The 23,318-nt window shown below is 43.6% G+C and overlaps 1 protein-coding gene across 1 annotated transcript in view; it reads right to left on the reverse strand.

The window, feature by feature from the left end:
- PRKCH (protein kinase C eta) overlaps positions 1 to 23,318 on the reverse strand; it is a 120,572-nt gene that overhangs the window by 83,206 nt on the left and 14,048 nt on the right. The window contains exon 2 of the mRNA XM_026088688.1: positions 8,448 to 8,511. Within this exon, the coding sequence (XP_025944473.1) occupies positions 8,448 to 8,511 (64 nt within the window). The remainder of the gene's footprint in view (positions 1 to 8,447; positions 8,512 to 23,318) is intronic.

Here is a 23,318-nt window from a genome sequence, read left to right on the forward strand (position 1 = left end):
AATTCAGAATTTACCAAATTTCTTTTTTTATTTTAAATAGAGGAGTATGTGATATATGAGAGTGCTAAAGAGTACTTGGGGTTCTCTCTGCAATCTTTAAAATTCAGTGCTTAAATTCTGAAGGCTTTATTAAAAAAAAAAAAAGTGTTCACGCTATGTTCCCACTCTGGACACTATCCCCAAGCTTGTCCACTTTGTCTGTCTTTCAAAGTGAGGCTGTTTCTCATTAGAAAGAGGGTTGTCTATACAGCACCCAGCACAGTGACCCCTGATCAGGCCACCATACGCTTCAGTGGTGCAAGTGAAAGGCAATGCTGAGGAAGATGTAGTCCTGCCCCATTTCCCAATGGTATTTCATAGCCCAAAGGATGTTTCTCAAAAAACCTGAAGGCACCTCCCCCTGAAAAGGATCTCCAAGTGGCTTTTTGCGGTCTCCCTGACTTTGAAATTCTCTCCTGGGATCTTCAGCATTGCCAGGCAGCTTTAACGTCCTTGTGCTTAACTCACAGAGACTTAGTGGCACTGATGGAGCCAGTCTTGCTCCCACCCACTCAGCTGACGCAGCTCTCTTGGAGTGTGGGGGCACAGAGTCTGACCTCCAGGAGAGCAATAGCTGCTTGGGACTTCAAGATCAGCCTCTAGAATTTGCCTCCTTCTTTTTAACCTGATTGACACCTTCCAGCAAGGTTGGGGGTCTGGCCAAGGGCATCTGCCTCCCCTCCGGAGATGCACAGCAACTGTGGCTGACWATCTCCTAGTCTCTGTAAGGGTTCACTCTTCTCAACAGGGCGATGAGGGTGGACCCTTCCCCATGGGACTCAGCATTACATGCTACCATCAGCGAAAACAGAGCTGAGCCATCAAGGGGTGTTTCTGGAAGCCACCTGCCTGAAGTGCACACGTGTGTGACCAGCGTAAAGCAATCAGGCATTGAAAAGGGCCTTGTGAACTCCTTTTACGAAATACAAGGGATGTGGAAAAACACCTTCCCTGTTACTCTATGCCATGAAAGACTTTGGGCTAGCCATATCTCTCCATGTTCTAAGCCTGTGAAGCAAAGATAGCAAAACTTTCTTCATCCTATTCTGCACTGACATTGTTTAGGTCAGGAGGTTCCTTGGACAGAGGCTGGGGCCTTATGACAGGGCTTATACATGCCCTAAAATTCTCCTGTTTGAGCTAATAACCCAGAAGAGAGTTACCAGCCAACTGGCCCAACCAACTAGGTGCTAAGAACAGGGCATTCTTCATTGCTGGTTCCTAATTCCAAGGAATTACTCTCTTGACTTCAAAAAGCAGTCTGAAAACCCTCATTACTGCAGTTTACAAAGGAGCAGTAAACATCTTTTTTCTCCCTGTTGAGCAAGAAGCTGGTAATGCATCTGCAATACAGGTTTTATGGGGCTGAGAAGCTACATCACAGTACTGAGCAAGCATACTACCTTCTTAGCACAAAGGCTATACAACTTAAGATTTTAAGGCTGCAAATCTTCACAGGTGCCTAACTGGGGATATGCTATTTAAACAAAATCCACTTCACATTAGAGAAAGGTATTTTAAGAAAAACAACAGAACGTGCAGTGCTTGAGAACAAACCATCCCAAACACATCATCTGAAAGTTGCAAACCGAAGAAGTATTTCCTGCTTTAGCAGCAGGTTCARGCTTCCTCGCTGCTGCAAAGCCTACCTACATTAAATATTTAGCAATGGGTGCTAAATCTGCTCTACCAAGTCACTTGGCTTTGCAATATTCTCTTTGTTCTATTTCTTGCCCAGAACTCAAATTTGTCTTTGTCTTTCCTGACACTGAAAGAAAAGAAACAACCATTACTTACCTCACAATGGTGAAATTAAAATTGAACTTCAAGCCAGAATTATCACTTTGAGTGGCAACGTCAAAAAAAAAAAAAAAAATTGCAAGAATTTGAAGCACTAAAATAGAAGCATTTCTATTTTCTGCAGGGCTTACTTCATTCATTAGCTTAGTCAAATAATTACTTTGTATTAAGTTCATTAGCTTTGCTCAAAATTAAAAAGAGCAAATAGCAAGCAAGGTGGCAACATCAGGGCACAGTGCCACACCCTGCAGGCAAAGCAACCAGGGGACGAGGCTTGTTTTGGGACTCCAGTATTGCAAGGAAGAGAAGGTTCATGACATCCTTCAGGCATACATCTGGTGCCTCTGTGCTGACCTTGCTGCAGCAAAACACGCTGGCCCATGCATAATTTCCTGCTCTTGAGTAGCTCCACTAACTTCTCACAGACGTCTAGAAGCAAGAATAATGAGTAATTAACCCAGGACTCATGGCAAAGATTTTATTCTAAATCATTTGACTCTCCCCAAGAAGAAAATAATTAATGGCTTGCCCTTTTACAGGTCAAACCATATTCAGTAGCGAAGAGAAAAGCAATGAAGAGCAGGTCTGAATTCATGCCACCAACACTGACCATGCAACACCCGCTGGGGCACCCTGATGGCATTGCAGGGTCACTTGCTGGGAACAGCACAAGCCCCAGGAACAGCATCTCGCCAGAGGTACCAGGCCACCTTTAACCAGAGCCGGGGGACCTGGGTGATACCCTATGAAAGCCACGCAACCAAGCCACTCCTGGGCGAAGTGCAGAGAAATCGTGCTTAACAGTATTCAGACATGCTGCACCAGAGAAGYGCCTCTAGACAACGGTTTGTTAATACCAAGGATATTTCAAGTGCTTTCCAGGAGTGGAGAGGAAGAAGGTCCTACTCAGAAGTTAACCGAGAAACAGATACAGCAAAGATCAGGGGAAGAGGAACATCAGAGGACTTCATACCCTAAGTAGCGCTAACTGTATTAGAGAGTAGTAAAGTCAACATTTTCCTTTAAGGGTAGCTTAAAACAGCTTAAAACACAGTCAAAATCTCGCGGATTATTTCAGAGATCCTGGCACATGTAGGTCACCAYACAGAGGACAGCAGGACACCCATGGTTCAGTAAAACCACAGCTCCTGTGGTCCTGAGGGCCTGGGGCAGAGCTCCCCAGGAACAACTAAATAAAGTCCTTTGAGGGGAGGAGGGGAGAAAAAAAGAATCGATCCCTAAGCGATGCCTCAAGTTTGGCATACAAATGTTGGTCATCACTTTCTGTATAAAACAGACTGGGAAGCAAAACAGGTCTTAGGTCAATAAGAAAGGATCACAAGAAGACAGCATGTTTCCTTCCATCACGACAGGGTGCTGGGAGCAGCGAGAACCCCAGGCTAGCTGCTCCGGGCAATGCTCTTGCAGCACCCGCAGAAATTCGGCCATGTTTGCAAATCGTAATCTCCATCTGAGGTAAGGAGATTTTTATTTTGCGCCTGTCGGTTTACCCAGGAAATATCAGCTGAATGAGGGGAGTTAATATAATCAGATATAGCTTAGCACAGAAACAAATACATCCAGTACAGAAAATAAAGATAGGAAGGGATAATTTAACTAATCCTCCCTCTCTTCCTATTGCTCTGTTCCTCCTTCTTCCTGAAAAATTGCATGTATTTTTAACCAGGGAAACCAGCATATTTCCATGAAGAAAAGATTTCCATCTTTTCCAGAAGAGCCATTGCCACARGAGTTTCCCTTTGAGGAAGTAAGAGGCTTCAAGAGAAAATAATTTAATTCATTTAAAATTCAGGTTTGTCTGCTTGAAGTTGCTGATGGAGCTCTTATCTTTTTTGCTAAGTAGTATCACTGGGATGCCCACTGGAGAAGGAAAGATCTGAGAATGAAGTAGTAACAGCAGCGCTAAAAGACAACCATCAGCACAGTGTTGGACTTTAAAATAAGCAAGTAAACACAAACACTTTGCATAGCCTTAAACCCTGCCGATATAGCCTTTGGGGGGGTCTTACCAGAACACTGACCRGTCCAGCTGGACACTTTGGGAAATCCTACATATGGGTTTCCAAACACAGCACTGCTACGCCTCTATATGCCACAAAAATAATTCAGAAGGTGGGGATAGATGGCCATGTAAGAATTCACAAAGGACTAATTTTTTTCCATGTGTTTCCAAGTTTCCATTTTCTACACTGCACTTGTCCTCATAGTATATGAATGCTTCTTTCAGACACAGTATGTGCAGGCACTAAGTACCACCCTTTTCCTCCACTCCCTCTATTGCTAAAGTAGAGCCAAGTTACATTTTTGGTCAAAAGCTTTTTTGACCAAACAAAAAACAACCACTCCCAAAGCTAAAGAAAGGACCAGTGGCCAATTCCACAGGGAATGGCTATTTTGGGCAATCCAGTCTCAGGTGGACCTAACATAATTTTACTGACCTCTGAACTTTGGAGTTTAGGGGTTTTGTGTTTGTTTTTCCGAGTTGGGGAGAAGGCACTCTAGCCAGTTTTTTGGGTTTTAACTTTACTCAAGTTACGTGAGGGTGGTTGGGATCCAGTGAATCTGGCTGTTTCCCTAATCACAGAACTAGCTTAGCAACAACAACAAMAAAAAMCCCTCTGAAAYAATTTATCTGTTGCAAATCAACAGAAGAACCCGTAGTAGGCRTCGACCCCTCTATCTGTGCTCAGCGAGAGCTTGCAGAGGCTTTCTCAAAGGAAGTTGCTCACCATAGTTCACACCAACTCCATTACACTACCTTTCTTTCTCTGCAGTCTGCTGAAAGCAATGGCAAAGAGCTGCTACAAAAATACATGAGTGGCTCTAAGAGCTGGTCTACAGATACCGCTATGCTGCTCTTTTTACCTGCTTTTTAAGTGGCTTTTTCTGCAGCACCACATCACTATTGACAGACATTTCAGAGCAGGAAATAGAAGTTACATGCTTATCGAGTCAAGAGTCACAGGAAAATGATCAAAAGTCCGAAAAAACCACATGGCTTGAAACACCACGTGGGTCTACATGCTACATTGCTAAGACCTAACGTGAACTATCGGCCTAGTCAGTTGGGTTTTATAAATACCTGTGGATAGATACACAGAGCTTTCAAGCAGGCATCGCCAAGCTAGCCATGGCTGGTAGTGAGGATGTGGTTGTGGCTGCCCTCTAGATTAAGGCAAATAAGCGGGAGGCCACTTTTTGTGCTTTCAGGTTGTGAGTCGTCCCCAGTCTTCTTTCCAAGAATTTAAATTTTAGGTACAACTCTGAGGCTCCACACTTCCAGGGAAAAAAAGGAGAAAGTAAAGAAAATAGAAGAAAACATGATGTTATATATAAAAAAAAAAAAATCACAATTTTTGAAAAGGAAACCTCTCCCTGACTGAGGTCTCTACTTCCTGCTGATTGGGAAAACTCCATATCTACACTTAGACTTGCTCTGGATTATGCTCATTCTTGGAAACTCTACATGTGCCCACACACGGGACTAACCAGTCAAGAAAAGTCCCAAGAACCATCTTTGACTCTTCCTGTTCTGTAAGTCCTCACATCCTCAATAAGTTAGAGGAATGAGAAGTAAACTATTTCCAGCATTTCCCATTTTCCTCTGAAAGCAGTAGCAGTACAAACATTTGGGCTTTCCATCTCTTGCCTTTGAGACATTGCTAGCAAGATGCCTTCACAACTTAGCCACCAGCACAGTTATACAAGTTTGAATTTTTGGATTTATGCTCAAGTCCACCACCCCTGGTCAATATTGCTTTAAATGGTTATCTTCTCTCAAAAAGCATGGCAATCTTTTGCATGGAGGGAAACTGGCATTCCTTAAAAAAGCCCTGTAGTTTCTTGATCTCAGCACCTCCCTCTTTCCATCATCTGCTCAGTCATTGGCAGTTAAAGCCAACTTCTAAGGTCCTTTTAACCCCTATTCTGCCTAAGAGCCATTGCCTCCAAACCTGCAAAAAGTCACACTTCCACTTCTCCCTAGCACACCTTTGCACTCTCCCCCTTCTCCTGTTACAAATAGAAAGCTCTTCCCAAATTAACTTTAAAAAGCCATTTTCATGTCTCCCTACAATCTCCTGTCAAAGCACACTTCTAGAAAATGCCTTCCTAGAGGGAAAAGCATAACTGATCTGTTAACATTGCAGATGTGGATAAAAGAGAGCATCTCCCAGCCCCAAGAGTTTACATCTGAACAGAGAAAAACATGCATTCTTATTTTACAGATGAGAGAACTGAAAGGCACAGTGAGATGATGCAGCCTAAGTTTACTTGGAAAGTGAACTTCATCACTGGGAAACCCAACTCTGGTCTTCTCAGCCCTGCTCCAATGCTGTGTCCCACCGAAAGGCTGCTGTTTTCCCTCCACCCTTTTTCCCTGCCCTTTGGAGAACAAGGGTAACAGACTGCATCACTGCTGTAGTGAGAAGCTGTTGTTTTTCTCTGCTTGTTAAACCATGTCATCTGACTTCCTGCACCAATCATACCCCGAGAATCCCAGAGCACTTCACAGATAAACAAAGCCCTGCTCACCGCAGCCTTCGCTCACACCCGTCCTTCCCCCAGCAGCAACACACTTGCTGTAAAGCTGTATTTGGAGACGGGTTGCCTACACCACTAGTCCCTCTATCTCCTCAGGCCCAGGCCAACAGGCATTTGGCCATCATCACTGCTACCTACATGGCCTGATGCTCTGAGGCACCTCTGCACTAAGCATCCCCTCCCCTGCAGAGCCAACATCCTCTTTCCCCCCAACCAGCACGTCCCACACTTCATCCAGTGCGTCAGGTTTTGCAGAACAGTTCTCCATTGGGACACATCTAAGACAACATATTAGCCARGGCACTCCTTCTGCTAAGCCACAAAGACAAGCCAGTGAAAGGCGGGAACAAGTCAGCTCCTCACAGCAACTCTGGACATTACTCTCACCTCCCTTCTCTAGCCCTGGTTACCAAACAGGAGATAATGGCATCAAAAAGGTGGTTAAAGCTCCTTCCATTCACTGCAAGACTGTTCAGACTGTTGCTGCTCCTCCTTCTGGATAGCAGCAGCCAGGAAAGTCAAGAGGCCTCAGGTGTATTTGGCACTCCTTGCAGAAACACACCTTTTCCCCCCCAGCCCTGATTTTAAACAGAGCCGCAACAGTCCAACTACATGGAAGAACCTTCTGGTACTACAGAACCCTACGCAGATATCATCAGTGCTTGACAAAGCATTTCTAGAGGACTGTGGAGGATACTGCCTCCCCAGAAATCCTTGCCTGGCCCGCAAGTGTGGCTTAACTGATTAGTTACAGGTTGGACAGGGCTCCAACGCTTTAAAAGGCCACAGCTATCCCGCAACAAAGAGCAGGGCAGGCCTGAGGTGTAAATCACCCAAAAGAAAACCGAAAGCTTCACCAGCTCCTCTGATGCACCAGCTCCCTATCTGCACCAGCTGTCCATGTCCAAATGCACATTGGGTTGGCAGGCTCAGCCAGAGGGGAACAGCTTCCCCAAAAGGGTCAAAGTAAGTCACAAGACTATCTTCAAACCTGCTTTTAAAAATGAAGAGAGGAGCTTTGAAACACTTTGTCCCAGACACCTAGTACCTGTGAGCTACGTGAACTACTACACAGGAGGACAGAGCTCTCCTGTAATCCACCAAGTGACGATTACTCCAGCTTGAGCCCTCCTCACGTCCRAGGCTGAGCACAGAGGCAGCAGGATGAGCTGCCTGTGCTGTACCCCCCCGACACAACCTTCACACCAAGCAACGAATTCGAATGACAGGATGAGAGAAAGCATTAAAGTCCAGCTCTCCAAGACTTCTGGTAAAGGGCAGTGGAGCAGACCCTGCCTTGACTCTTTGTTTTCTTCACACTTACTGCATGGTTCTTTGTCCTTATTCATTTTAGCTGCAGTCTCAAACTGTTAGTTTGTGGGGGGTTGTTTACTGTATAAAAGCAATCTCACTTTTTCAGAGCCCCATTCCAGATTTCCTGGATTCCTACAGCAGAGCTCACATTCACATTCAAGGAGGAGCTCACTGTTATCACGATAAACAGAGAAATTTAAAACATCATACTATAAAAAAAGTCAYGGAAATAAAAACCTGCCAGGAAAGGGCAGGTGGGTATTTTTTCAGGGCAGTTTTTGCACTAAAACTTTTAAGTTTCCAGAGCAAAGGGAACTCTGGAAAGAGAAATACATACAAAGTAAGTGGGAATCGTTATGGAATAAAATTCATCCAGATGTTTTATAACATGTTCTACACGYTTCTTATCTTGTCCTTCAAGAGGCACCCAGGTGAAAAGTACATGTGACAAAATCCATTTGAAGGACAACTTCAGATAAATAAACCAGATCAGGCAGGAATCAACTCCCTGGGTGCCAGATCGGAGCGATAACAGACCAGATGGCACACAGAATAAGAGGTTAATAACAGCCCCTTCAAAGTTCCCTTGCTGCTCAGGAAAGCTCCGGCGTGCAACAGCGTGTGACCTGCAGGAAGCACCCTATTCTCTTGCACAACACTTGCTAACGGACTGCAATAATATATAGCAAAGCAGAGCTCTTAATGGAAACAAGCCAAAATAATTCCCTTACCTTCCATGAAGCTGCCTGTAAGAGTTATGACGACAAACACTTTGCCTTCTGGCTCCAAATCCACCTGAAAAAGTAAACAAAATGTTAGAAGGCTGTTTAGGGCAAAGACTATTCTTGGAATTTTGCATGATAAATGCAGCCAATATTTGATGGCATATGAAGCTGCACATATTTGCATACACAGCCCTAATTTTACAAAGAAATTGAGCATCCATCGCTCAAATTGCTCAGCACTTCCAGGAACAAGGAGGAATCCAGTTCCTTATTCTTTAAGGAGCYCTGAATGTTGAACAATCTCAACCTTGCAGGAGGAAATCAAGATTAAAACAATAGAAATTGTTAATAGTGTTGCAGTTTGTCAGATAAGTGAAGGAGAAGTAACATTAAGCGCACAGAATTATCTGAAAAAAATATCTGTTTGATGAATTGTATATGTATTTCCTCCCTATTATATCTTATCCCATTGAATTTGTTTCAGGCTCTGGAAATACCATCGGGGCTGGAGGTAAACTCCTCTTCCTTACATAAATCACCTTTTGTCCTTAAACCACAGAAAATAGGAAGCCGTTAGTGCTGTTACTTAAATACTTATCATTTAATCTAACTTAGAYAGGGATACAGAACATAGTTTTAAGAATCAGAGATTCAATCCCTGTGTCAGTCAACTTGCCCTTGAAAGGAGGTATTTATTTTTTGGTTAACAACTTTTTCATTTTTAGTTACATTTTTAAATTAAGGTTTCRCTTTTGTTTTTTGTTCACCAACTAACTTTCAGCAAAAACGCAGCTAAGAATCCCTGCAGTTCAAATCAGGCTGTCACACAGAACCTTCATTAGGAAAAAAAAAAAAGACAAAATATCCCACTAAATTGCAAGGATAAAATTAACAAAGAGAAGCTTCACACCACGTGGGTATTGATAATCTGTGCAGAGCAGAAATTGTGAGAATAGAGCTCTCTGAAGGAATGACTAAACATGATGATTTCCAACCGTTTTTGCTTTTATACAGTCACATTTCCTTGGTCAGAAAGAAATTAAAGCAAGCCTTCTACTTCAGCCATACAAAGTTTCACCATGGAGGCGCGCAGACTTTAATACCCGTCAGTGCACACACCGCGGAGTATGAGGATATTTTCCCAGTCCTGAAAGCAAGGGAGGACGAGCCCAGGTCACCTGTTTTGTCTCACTTGATATATGCATCTTTCCAGCACTTTGTTTCCTCTCTAATATTAACACATAACACATCGTTCAAATAAACCTCTAAAACCCATTCTGGAGGGGAAAAGAGCAAAATAACTTAAACCCACGCAGCGACAGTTTTTCCCTGCCTCAGTCACGGTCATGCCGTTGGATCCTAACTGAGAGCCACCATCAGCCTGAAGAGCCAGTGCAGCAAGGTTGCCCTCAAAGCAACATTGATGGACCACTGTTAATCCAGGCAATATTTGCTATTTTGTTGCTAAGGCAGGGAATTTTTTTTAACTATTGGGAATTTGTTAGTATGTGCAGAGCTAATATTTTCAAAGAAAGGATGAGCGAATATACTGTTTACACAACTTCAGCTATTGTGGTACTCTACAGACTAGAACTGACATCTCTCTATCAGCAGGGCTTACAAAACAGGAAAACTAGAGCTGCTCGGGAAAATCCTACCAAAACGATGATTTTATGGAAACCAGATTTTCCCATTCAAAACAAAAGAAAAACAAAAACCTCACAGGGAAGACTTAAATAAAATACTCAGCTTTGAGTCAATATTAATTTTCATATGTTTGCTTGGGCTGCTTACTGCACTAGCATAAGGAAGCTGTGTTTGAAGAGCCTTCTGTCTCCATTAACATGGAAGACATTCCTTAGACAAATTGCAATGATATCATGCACCATTTTTGCCTAAAATCCAGTTTACTGGGAAGATATACAGCTTTGTAAAGAAATGTTTCTTTCAAAAAAAAATTATATATATATATATGCACACACATATGTGTGCATAACTCTCCTACAATAACCCAAACTGATTTATGGGATACCAAAATTTCAAATTTTATGGACAGATTCTTGTTCACTTAGGTTTCCAAAACTGTTTTTCAGTGTATATCATTTTTCTGCCAATCTCCACAGATAGGGTATGTTAGACTCCTGCTTTCACATTCACGAGGAGGATCTTTCCTCACTTCTCCTGAAAAATATAGTCTCTGGTGGGATACAGATCACTGCAGTCCTTACTCAGTGTCAAAAACAAAGGCCTGGCAGGATACAGACAGCTGACTTGAGGCCATTTGACACAACAAAAGCATCATCCACCTTTGACATAGTGTACAAACAAAAACTGGTCCAAACTCTTTGTGACACACCTTGTACTCCTTCCCTGCAAATGAGATTCCTCTGCCCAGGGGGTAACGTGCAGCCTTGCAAAACAAAGAAAATAATTTTGCAAGCGATAGCAGATTTGTGATGGTTATGAAATGTTCTCTCTCCCCTCCAGACCCCAGGATTAAAGACCATTCAAATCCACCCACCGATTAAGCAGCCTTGCTCATATTATACCACAGCGCAAGAATAAAAAGGAACTAGCCATACTCAGGACCTTCTCATGGCACGTGCTAGTGGGATCTAATGAGACGTTACAGCTGAAAGCCTCCGAAATGTGGACGGAAGCCCAAGGCTGGCAGGTGCTGTGGAAGCAGAACATGCCTTGGGTATACCAACAACTTGGGTATACGAACCAACAACCAAGACCCATTTAGTGATTTCTACTGCCTGTGTTATACAAGAAGTTAAACCAGACAGTCTTGACAATCTCTCTGGCATTAAGCTGATGACAATCAACAACAACAACAAAACAAACAAACAAACAAACAAACAAAAAGAATTAAATGAAGTAATCAAAAGTAATAGACTGCTGATAAAAGTCTGGATTTTGGACCTGCCATGTTCTCCTTTAAAGACGAAATTTGACCAGCCAAGTTGCAGCCAATGTAATATCTGAGAGCAAGTCACAGGTACATGGGAGGTGTCTAAAACAGACAGAAATCTTTGACCTAGGAAACCGAAAGGAAAATGGTGCTTTAACCTTTGTCCTCAGACCAGCCTCTGACAAGCTGTGCCAGCACAGACGCACGGCTCCCTGACCGCAACGTGCACCTGACGGGACAGGCTTCTTCTCTGCATCGCCCAGGCCCCTTAGAAGGCTACACAACGTGGAGAGGGCTCATGCTGGTGGCCATCACCGCCTGTCAACTCCTCACGCTTTCTGGACGGTAACCTGTGATGCCCTTGAAATCAGATGGATGTTCACGTGCCGAGTTGGTGAACAGAGCTAACAGAGTGCTGAACAGAGGGCCGGGGACTAAGCTCTGTGGTCCTYGCTGCGTGGTTCCCGGTGATCCCGTCCATGCTTCATGCCTTTATTGCTGCTTCCACACTTTACAGTGCAGCTACAGAAAGAGCACATGCTTCAGGATAGTTTTACAGACCCAAAAAACAACTTCTTTTGTACCACGGCAGCCACATTAGGGCACAAAGAAATACGGCCGAACCAATCTGAAGCCAGCCACCCACAGCTGGGTACCCCAGGGTAGCAGTATCCTACTTCTTCCCAGAAAGGAGAAACTCCTAACAGGAGCCCTGGTTCATTTGTTTCAGTCCTGAAGAACATTGCTAGCATATACTTTCACAGAACAAGAGGGTTTCTCCCTACGTGCTGTTATTTAATAAGAGTGGAGCACTTCAAAAGGAGGCAGCTGCCAAAGGACTGGCCCTCCAGCCACGGAAGGGATAACCCCATCGAGCAACGACTGCCTGGCTGGCAGCCCGGCCCCGACGGCGCACCGGCAGGGCTCCTGCGACGGCGGTACCTCCCATCGTCAGAGAATGCCCTTAGGACCCAGCCCTCGCAACAGCGGTGCCAGCTAACACAAACACCGTGCAAGTTTTGCTTCTTACTTCTTTTCTTCCATTTCACCCCAGCATAAGTATTTGCTGCTTGAAGTCAAAAACCTATGTTTTTGCAGAAAAGCAGGAGTCACAATGTTATCCTTTCCTGAATTATTAAAAGCAGACCAGGCGATCAGTTTGGGTACGCAGATCATCTTTCACCAAAAAAAAAAAAGAGAGAGACTCAGAGAAACTCCACAGTCTGAAGGCAGCAAGGACAAAGCTAAAGGGGAATGCGACCATCTGCACATATTTGACAATAACAGTCAGAGAGTAATAAATGATATTTTAAAAGTGTGCATCTAGAGAAAGACTTTCCTAATGCCATGATCTATTTGGTACGGGAAATTTTCCCTTAGGAAATTGTAGAATACTGCCTGGAAAGTTTAGTATAGAGCAGGAAATATGCCACAGTGGAAGAAATCTTGCTGTATCATTACAAGCAAAGGAAAAAGTCTGAATTTTTCCACTAGCATGATATTGGGAATGCTACAAGGTGCTACAAGCAAATCAGACTAAACTCATGGTGTGCAGTGGGATGAACAGCCCACATCGTGCAGTCTCACAGCGTTGACATGCATAGCTGTGAACAGTAATCATCCTCCCCAAACGCTGGTGCTCTCATCCTCGGCCTGGTCCCCCAGGAAACAACTGGAAGAAAAACATCGACTTGCTGGCTGTTTTGGAGGTAGCTCTAAACTGCTGAGTTCTAGCTAACTGGGAGAGGAACACGTGCTCATTAGCGCAGTAAAACCTTTAACCACTGCTCTCTTCTATTTTAAGGAGATGGAAGATAGCTTGTTTCTCTACACCATGGATAGGAGTGTGTACGGTCGGCTGTTCAGCTCAGTAAACCCCTTTATAGCTACAACTACAATACAGGATTTTGGCCCAGAGCTAAGCATATACTTTAACTTGTCTTGAACTTGTCAGACATCCCGAAAGGAAGCAAGTGCTGGAGGATTTTGACAAGTGAGCTGGAAACGAGCAGGTAAGGACTGATGAGTTCAGCTATGGCTTCATTAAGCTTCTGCTCTGGAACACACAGCTTTAGCAGCAAGGCTCAGTGCAGAGCTGAGGAGGGCTTTGCTCAGTACTTCCAACTGCCTACACMGTGCCCCATGCCTCAACTTGCTAAGATCGCTCGGCTCCATGTGACTTCAAAGGGAGTTGCAAGTGATTTCTTCTCACAGGAGGGGCCCCAGTCCGTCATCTGACACACCATTTCCAGCAAAGAACTGTATTAACATCATTCCTGACAACTAGACAGGTGTTATTAACTCCTCTTCCCTGCATCTGTGTTAAAAAAAAAATAAAGCTAGTTCAGAAGCAAACTAGGGAACAGGATGCAGGGAGACCGAAACAGTGTTCCTTAATCATATGCCTTCACACATATAATAGAAACTGGTCATGCATGATTCATCAATGGAAGAGGTTTGGAAAACAAATCTCTGAAGGAGGGTAATCTCTCAGGCAACGTATCAACACCCAACTGAAGCATCCACTAAACTCGAAGAGCAGGTATAGTCAGTCAGCCTCTGAAAGAGGTTGGCATGCCTCTATGAAAAACTCCCCGCAAACGGGAAGAGGCAGCGCTGAAGGGTGGCGCAGCTCATCCCGTCTGCCTGCGAGTCTCTCTCCAAAATGGAGAGCTGTGCACACCTCCRGGATAAAAAGACATCTTCAACAGGGCATCTGGCATGAACGTGTATTCTTGTAGACATAAGATTCACAGAGTAAGACTTTTTCTCCACTCGGCTCCAACAGAGATAATCCAAGCTGGGAAGCCTGATCTGAAGTACACTGAAATCAATGGGAATCTTTTTTTTATTGTCTTTGGATCAGATACAAAAGACAACTGCATTTACCCTGGAGCTCAGAACATCCTTTCTCCCATTGCTTTACTGTCCTTTCTTCCCCACAAGGCACGATTAAGAAGCATCCTAGAAGGACAGCCTTTTTTTAAGCCAGGTCAATGCTGACGTGGCTTCAAAAACAGAACAAGCCAGACACTTGCAGTGAATAAAGCAAATATAAAAGCTACCTGGGGACTTAATTAGCTTAATTAAACAAGTAGCTATACCTTYTGACTTCCTACACAATTTTAAAATTTAATTAACAGAACTGCATATATAATCAGTCATTTAGGCAATTCCCAAGGCTCTGTTCAGTCACAGAGCTGAAAGTCTGGAAGAGCCTGGGTTAGTCTGAAGCTGTTTTTTCACATGCCTCTAGTTATTCTTTTTAATTTTTATTTTTTTAACCTAATAGATCATGCTTATGGAATGTCAGATCTTTCTGCATTTTAATAACATAGCACCTCCACCTGAGCATGCCTTTGTCAGACAGGTCAAGTAGCAACTTTCTCAGCTAAACACGTGTTGTCTGGATTAATCAGTCCCTCGTTTCAGAGCCCRACAGTCACCTGCCTACAAGGGGAAGCACCTGAGGGGGGATCCTGAAGGCTCTCCTTTAATAGAAAGGGGATTTTAAATTTCAGAGCATCAGCAGATTAAGGTCTTTTTCCTACCAATACACAGCATGCAACTGCTAGGATTCAAGTCAGAGTGCCTAAAAAAATTGGAGTGCCAAGTATCTTCCCACTCCTGCAAAGGCTGGCAAGCACCCAGGGCAGTAACTCCAGTCCCAGGCGCCATGGGCAGATGTGGGCAGTTTCTCAGTGAGACATGGCAACCCAGTGCAGGAGAGGACCTAGGAGATGCTATTTGGGGAAAGACAGTGACCCCAGCTCTCGCTCCAGCCGAGCTTTGAATTTGGCGCTGCCRAACAACAGGCTCTCCCTGCTCCTACCCAGATTCAATTCTGACGCCGGGTCTCAAAATAAAGAAAGAGCACAGGGTGGCGCATCACCCCGGAACAGCTGCCGATCCCTCCTGTAATCGATAGGTCCATGTACGATGCTGAATTCCCAAAGCATTGAAGCTCTCATAGCTGGAGGTCTCTGGCTTATTAATTCCAGCTGCAGTAAATGCACTATTAGTTCTAGGGATGCCTGGTCCCTCAGGGGACTAGAGGCCCAAAACTTCTACCTCCTTCAAGTTACAGTAACTGTCAAAGTTTCACTGGAATAAAACCCCTTCCAATGACTGTTATTGTCACATGTTTAGCACTGTGGAGCTAAACTCCACAAATGGGTGGAAAGTTAGTCTCTTGAAACTCCTATAACCAGTTATTCCAGCTATTACTGTTATATTGTCATTTTAATTTCTGTTCCAGGACAACTGTTTAAAATATTACTTTTGTTTTCAGTCAAGCTGCATAATTACAAGCTGCGTGCCAGTCACGAATGATCAGGCATAACTAACAACTCTTAATTAATCTTGGAATCTCTAATCAATTTTAGTCTGGTTTCATTCAAGAGATTACCCCTCTTAACAGAAGATTTGCTCAGGTAAGAGGAGTAAGGGCTGCAACAAGATTCATCCTCTCCCRTGAAATTCCTGTTGAGAAAACCTGCTCGATGAGCTAGAAAAAAAATAATAAATAAATAAAAAGCGAGGTTTCAAGTCTTCAAAAAGTGAAGATTTTCAAAAGCATRAGCCAAAGCTTGCTCCTACTGGAGCTAAACCAACTCAGATTGCTTTTGAGAAAACCCTCCTCTAAAATGATGAAGGATGCATCAGTAGTAATTGTAGGTGGCTGTTCTTTAGTTTATTAAAAAATTGTGTAGTTATAAAGTTAAAAAAGAGAGAGAAGAGAGAACTGGCTCAGGCACAGGCTCAGTATTTTTGTTCTTCCTATATTTTCAAAAGAAAAACCAACAGCTATGCTGGAATGATTTCTGATCTCTTTTTCCTGAGTTAGTGTGGGAGAAGGAAGGGGAAATCTAACTGACCATTATCAATTTCACAGTACCAAAGTATCTCAGAAACAGAGTATCTACCCTCACAGTACCACCTGCAAGCAAGAAACCATTCCTTCAGAAATTTAAATCCAACTCACAGAATGATTTGCAAAAAAAGTCAGAAACAAACCCCACTCCAACAAAGAAAAGAGTCACATGCACATATCAGAGTCTGCTACAGAGGAGGGACTTCATCTACAGCTGAAAAACAAGAGCAGGGATAGAAATCACYGGGAAGGTAGGTGGGCCAGGAAGAAAATACATCAAAGATGACCAGACACTAGCAATGATGGTCCCATTTCTGAGGGAGCAGAACATACCAAGCGTGGGAAAACTCTGAAAATCTAGCTACAAGTATCAACCCAGAGGGTGCCAAAAATCCCACCCTCAAACTCTTTGCTCTCCTAATTCAACAGGGTGTTTTGCTGCTAACTCTCCCGAGACGGGGCTGTGGGTGAGGAGAGAAAGGTGGTCCCACATACTGCTTCCGGCTCGCTATCAACAGGTTTTGAAGCCGTGTGTGCAGCCTGAGCTTACCGCAAACAGCTTTGCAATCGCCAGGGCTCAGCCACGCTAAAGCGCGTGGCTTCCTGTCCTACACGGCTACTGCACCAAGGTACTGAACAGCAAGACTGCACTGTGGGAAAGTCAGCATGCTACTGCACAGATGAAAAGGCAGCAAGAGGTGTTAAGCTGGTGGGGTGTCACTACTTCAAAATGCAACCAGCAGGCAAACACAGAAGGCCAAGATTCCCCCTTTCCTGCAAAATTTTGGGGAATGGGAAAGCAGTAAAGTAGCTGAAAACATGCTTTGAACCAATCCTGCACCTGGGAGCCACTAAGTCAGAAGCAATTCTGCTCTGCGTTGCCTATCTGGCTGATGAACGGCAACTCATTTGCTCTACTGACTCCAGATTGTTGCAAGGGGAGATCTCAGACAGACAGCAGAGGTGGATGTGGGTTGGTTCGTGCCACCAGTGACTASAGTCCTTGCAACACAGCTGATTTTAGAGAACAGAGGTAGAAGACCACTCCTCCGGGAAGGGCCTGGCAGAACACCCTTGTGCCACCAGGCTCCCTGCTCCCTCCCACGGGTTATACGACCATAACCCACATGAACAAAAAAAATCACACAGGCAGGACATATCCTGCCTTTCCCTACCATCAGGGCCTACAAGCAGAGCTCTAGCTTTTCTGCACACACAGTTTTAAACACAGACCTTGGTTTGTGTATACCAAATACCACTGAATCCAGTCCATCACTGGATTTTGCTTCCAGCTCCCCTTGCCTTCTTACAGCTACTGTTTAAGGAGGGAAAAACAAACAAAGAAAACACAGACCAAACCACTTTCATTTCCTAAAAGGCAGATAYTGAGATCAATTCAGGACCACTAAATTAAATGGATGGAAAAAATGCAGGGCTTTGTTTTCAGCTGTTCGAGCTCTTGGCTACAACAAATATGCCCGTGSACATCAGTAACTGTTATCAGGCTACCAGCTTTGCATGTGCAATGTGTGAAAATCTGCTCGCAAACACCTATATATGCAACTGTAGGTACAAGAGGCTGAAAGTAGGACAGGCTATCYGTTCTTGAGAGGACTTAGGAGCTTTGACCGGGGGAGGGGGAACTCAGCCCCAAAACAACCCCCCCCACACACCGATTTTCATTCAATGAACAGCAAAAACAGATCAATAACCTCAACAGCCAGTTGTTTAGTAAAGGAATCAAAATGATTACCATCAGAAAATTCTTCAACAGCTATGGAGCTACYCTAAAACTATTTTAGCTATTATGTTCTAGACACTTTGATGGTCAAGTGATGATGACAGCTCACAATTTAGGTCTCCTCCTAAATATACAAGGAAGGAAATTATTTTCTATCTCAAAGTTCTGGAGATGATCAACCAGCATATTTTCCATGACACACATTATCTCAATACAATTTGGCAGAAAACCCAGTAAGCTGTGTCAGTTTTGCTGTTTCCAGTAATAAAGAAATTAATTACCGACYGGCGGAACGCAAGCAAGTTGGTGGCACTTCCTGCTTGGAAACTGTCCAAGCGCCATAGAAATAAGTAGGTGAACGGACTTCCTCGAAATAAAACAACATTGACATGCCTGAGCTTATCACTCATGAAATGTCCCTCAACAAGGAAACAGCTAGTGATGCTAGCAACAGAGAGGGCCCAGGCAACCAATAAACCAACCAGCGCAGACCAGAGACTTGGGGTCTGCCTGGAAAGAAGCAGAACAGGCAGCAGAAGGAAGTGGAGAGGGATAAACCAAAGGATTGGGCAGAGAAGCAATAACAAGGCTATTGGCCTTGAGGGGAAGCCTTCCCAGGCACGGCATTCACCTGCATTTTTAATTAACCTTATTAACAAATCTGAGCAGACTTATGAATCATTCAAGATTTTACATTAATCAGCAAAGTCTGCATTAAGGTCTGAGGTTCTCTGTTCACAGCATTCTTGTTGGTCACCTAAGGATTGTTATCCATATGGCTACACCTGGAAAATTTTGTGCAACTTAAGTGAAATCTATTGAACTATACAATGTAAAACTGGGCAGTCACTATCCTGCTATGAATGTAGCCCAAGGGAATTATGGGCCCCTAAAGAACAGCTGTTATGCTCCACAGAGAACCCATTTTCAGCTGTCATCTGAGTGACTTGCTTATTTACATACTTATTTTAAAGGTTATTGCATAACATTAAGTTTCTGTGAAATTCTTCTCATTCAAGTTTCCATTAGCTATGTCACTATTTCTAGAATATCTTAAGAAGTATAATTCACTTTGGTGTATTGCTGCTTTTCCGTCTAGTAGCTTTTTCTTTTCAAACAAGGACACAGCTGATGGGACCATGAACCACAAAAGCCTATTAGTATCTCCTGATATAGCTCCTCAAATTTCTCAGCACTCCAGGTAGAAAGAATAAGGGCCAAAACCTTCCTCTAGGCCAACAATTTCTATAAAAAACTAACTTTTGAAGAGCCAAGCCCCACTTTGATAACAACAGTTATACAGTTAAGCCATGGTGGTACAACAAAAGGCAGTCTATCAAGAGAAGCCCAGCTATTTATTGTGCTCAATCACAACTGAGGGGCACTATAAAAAAAAAACCTAGAGGAAGATTTAGATATTTATCACAGAAAAGTTGAGGTTGGAAGGGACCTCTGGAGATCATCTAGTCCAACCTCCACAGACCCTTGCATCTTGAGGGCAGGCAACTGGGGTTGCAAGTGCAAACCAAAGATCTGCAGAGCTGTTGATTTGCAGACCCCTTTCCTCTCTTTCCCTTACATATCAAATTACACGAGGAAAGAGTCATAGTTAGTAGAAGGTCTAGCAATACACCACACTATGCCATTCAGTTGGCAAAAATTTCGTTYGCTGCATGCAGAGACAACAGCTGTCTGTTCTGATCATCACTTGTCTCAACACCGTGGGCCTTCTCAGCATGGAGATTTGCTCAATTCTCCTGTCCACATTTTGGGGCTTGAGCTAACTCCAGTGTAATGTTATAGCAGCTCTGGAACTGAAGCTGAGGTAGACAAGTGATGATATAGACAACAATAGCAGCCTATGGGGAAGGCAGGAGCAGAGCTAAGAACAATGCTTGTGGTCTCCAAAACCCTGATCTAGCCCAGCACACCACAGACCCACTAGCTCACAAAAACATAATGGAGAGGCTACAGTATCCATGACAGCAATGCACATTTGGACTTCAGAGGTCCAGATGTCCAGGAGAGTCAATTGCTCATTTTGTGTAGGAGAAGCTGCCCTTCTCCATGGGGCCAGAACCATCATCTCCTTCCCAGCAACTACAAAACCCTGCTCTAAGTGCATTATGGAGGAAAAAAAGTGTCACTATCACAAAGAACTAATTTGTGTGCAAAATCAAGTTATCAGCAATACTTCTGACGAAACATATGGTTTCATATGGCACATCTTAGTGGCATGCCAGTCTTTACAACTGCAGCTGTACTCCCAGCACAGATACACCCATCTAATGCCTTAACTGCACACTACTGGTCCTCAGCAAGGATCTAAAAGGGAGGGATTAATTCCAGTCATTTTTGAAGCTCTGATCRTGTCGGGCTGTAGCACTACAGAAAAGCCCAACCTTTTATATTCAGATCATTTTTACCAGATCCTGCAACAACTGCAGTCACTTCCTCCCTCCTCCTCTCCCTTCCTCACCTGGCAGTTTCTTAACACTGAAATCATCAGGGGTAGCTTTTATATTCAGCTGGTACTAATCCACCACATCTCCTTTCACATTCCATGTTATCATGGACTATACAGTGACTTGAGATGGGAGGATGGAAAAAAAAGCATCAAATATGGGTGGTATCTCACAGAAGAGAATTTAATCGGGGCCCAGGGAAAGAGGGAAGAGAGGGTTAAATGTATTTCAGCCTCCGCACAAACCCCTCTCCCTTTCCCTGCCACAGCTCAGGGGGTTGTTTAACATCACTAGTACGTACATGTAAAAGCAGTAGCAATTTTTGGCCACAGAGMCAATTAGATGTTTCTGAAGGTACAAAAAGGAGTGCCAAGGCATGCACTCCCTCAGCATTCCTGAAGGTATGATGCTCACTCCTGGTGTCCAGATGTTACCGCTCACGCCTGTGCTCTAATCCCATGAGGTCCAGCTCTGGGAGTCATCATGGAGAATTTATTTAGCAAAAAGAATGCAGGTTGGGATCCAGTACTCTGCTGACAACACCCAGAGAGAACATGCCATTGCCAATGTTTGCTTTGACAAGTTAGCTCATCCCCTATTTACATGCTCTTTTTTGTTTGTGAGGAGCTGGGTTTTTTTTTTTAAACAATAAAATATTTTTGTACAACAGTGGTTAAAAAAAAGGGACATAGATGAGATTCTTCATCGTGACAGACTCTTTTAATAGGATTAGGTTGTATACTCATACAGAAGGGACCAGTTAAAAAGAAATCCTGAAGCTAASCACTGCAATATGAGAGAGACTGTCCAAGACCAGGCAGTTTTTAGTCCCATCAAGGCTGTGATTACTGTTTTTCTCAGCTAGCTCATGAGAGAGATGATCTCACCATGCACTTACGACCATGCAGTCACAGCTGTGACTCCAGCAGTGGAGCTAGGATGGGAAGGGGCTATAAAGCATGGCTCTCCAGACTTCTGCAGGCCACAGGATGGGTGACGAGGTGGCGTGTCACCACAGCAAATGTTCTGTTCAGCTGACCCAGCCATCTGGCTCCATCTGAAGGCGGCACTTCTGGTTTTAGCGTGTGACTGCAAGCCAAGAGGCAGCATGCTGGCATCTACCAACAGCACATTGTCACGTATTTCCCCTTTTTAATATTTCTTTTTCCCTCTCCAAAGTGTGGTTTCAAGATGAGAAAATGTTCCTCAGCCAATGTGAACAAGATGATTCTTGGATTGAAGGAAAAAAGTTAAAGAGGGGTGGGCAGAAATACTCAGAAAGGGTTCTTAGAGAGAAAGGTCAGGGTGGTTTGGAGTGGTTTCGCTCAGATGTCAGTCAAGAACACAACTTGATGCTCACTCCATTTCCACCTGAAGCTCAGCATTGCCAGGCTGTAACACTGCCTGCAGAGAAGTGTTCTCCTCTTTAATACAGAGCTTTTGCCGGGGATCACTGCAGGTCCAAGCACACAGAGTTCCCAGGTAAGCCAAGAAGAGGACAAGAAGTCTCCATAACCAGACCATCCTTTTTAGGACAACTGCTGTCATATGCCCTACTTTATAKGTACCCAGTCTCTTTGCGCATGGAAGGCCTGGCATTTTGTCAGTGCCATGGACAGTGTTGGGTATACTTTATTTTATAAATACATGTGCTTTTAACTCCAGTCRGCTAGCTAAAGCATATGAAAGTATGAATTGCCCTCTGGAGAGAAGGACTTCGCTACTTGAGCTGCACTGTTGATGCTTCTCTTCCCACTGACRGGCAGCCCCTGCCGAGGGAACACACACTACCTTAATTCCCAAAGCACAATTTTGCTCATTCAAGAAAAAGGCACATCAATTTCAGTCTTACAAGTTTAACCAGAGAGCTTTCACCAGCAGAGAGCAGAAATCCCCTGCACAGCATCTTCATATATATTTTTTTTTTTAATAAAATCAAGTAACTTCCCTTCTTTAAGGTTTACCAAGTTCTGTAATATRAAGCCCCAAAGCCAGTCAAACAGTTCCTCTCCTCTGTCCAAGCAGCACAACCTTGGGGGAAAAAAACGAAAGAGAGAGAGTCCCTTGAGCAACTGCATTAGATCCAATGAAGTGAGCCCTTACAAACGAAAGCCCCTAAGAAAGGGAATAAAATACCGAATGCAACTTAACTCCTAATACACACTATACTAAAAGAGCCACAGATAAGATTATAGAGGTGAAGTTAGATCCTTAGCTAAGAAATCCTAAACTAGCTGAACTGGCGCTGCTGACTAGATCCTTACCACGGCTGCAGTGCGAGTTTCAGCTTTTTATGAATTTAAAGACTCTTCTTACAGCTCAGCTGCACTTGAAAGACTTCTGGGACATGGGACCACACATTCTAATATTAAGCACTAGTGTGGCTTTGGATATTGAGATAGAAAGTCTGAATGGGTCTAACGACCCACTGGAAAATTCATAGTGAGAGATGGAAAGATGTGGTACTCTTCAAACACCTACGTACGCTCTGGTTGTGGCTTTGAAGCAAGCCACAACACTGTCTATTGTAAAAAGCACTGTTCCTGTGGAAACAGTTGCTTAATAGTCTTAAAAATGGAGTAATACTATAGTTGTCTAAAATTTTGCAACCACTCATTTACTGGATAAAAAATATACGTGTCAAAAAAACACAGCTCCTGCTCTTATTGCTGGTAGTCAATAAAATTAGCAGGCACAGATAAAGAGGTTTTTTGTGCAGCTGAATTAACTTAAAAAAATTTAAAAATTTTCTCTGCAAATAAAATTCCACATGCCCAGGACTATTATGAGGGGACAGCTTAAACCAACTTAGAAGTGAACCACAAAATTTACACTGAGGAAATGATGAAGAGCTTTTTGAGGTCAAGAAGATCCTTTCAAA

Source organism: Apteryx rowi, unplaced genomic scaffold (genome assembly GCF_003343035.1).
Source record: "Apteryx rowi isolate R43461 unplaced genomic scaffold, aptRow1 scaffold_78, whole genome shotgun sequence".
Classification (NCBI taxonomy): Eukaryota; Metazoa; Chordata; class Aves; order Apterygiformes; family Apterygidae; genus Apteryx; species Apteryx rowi.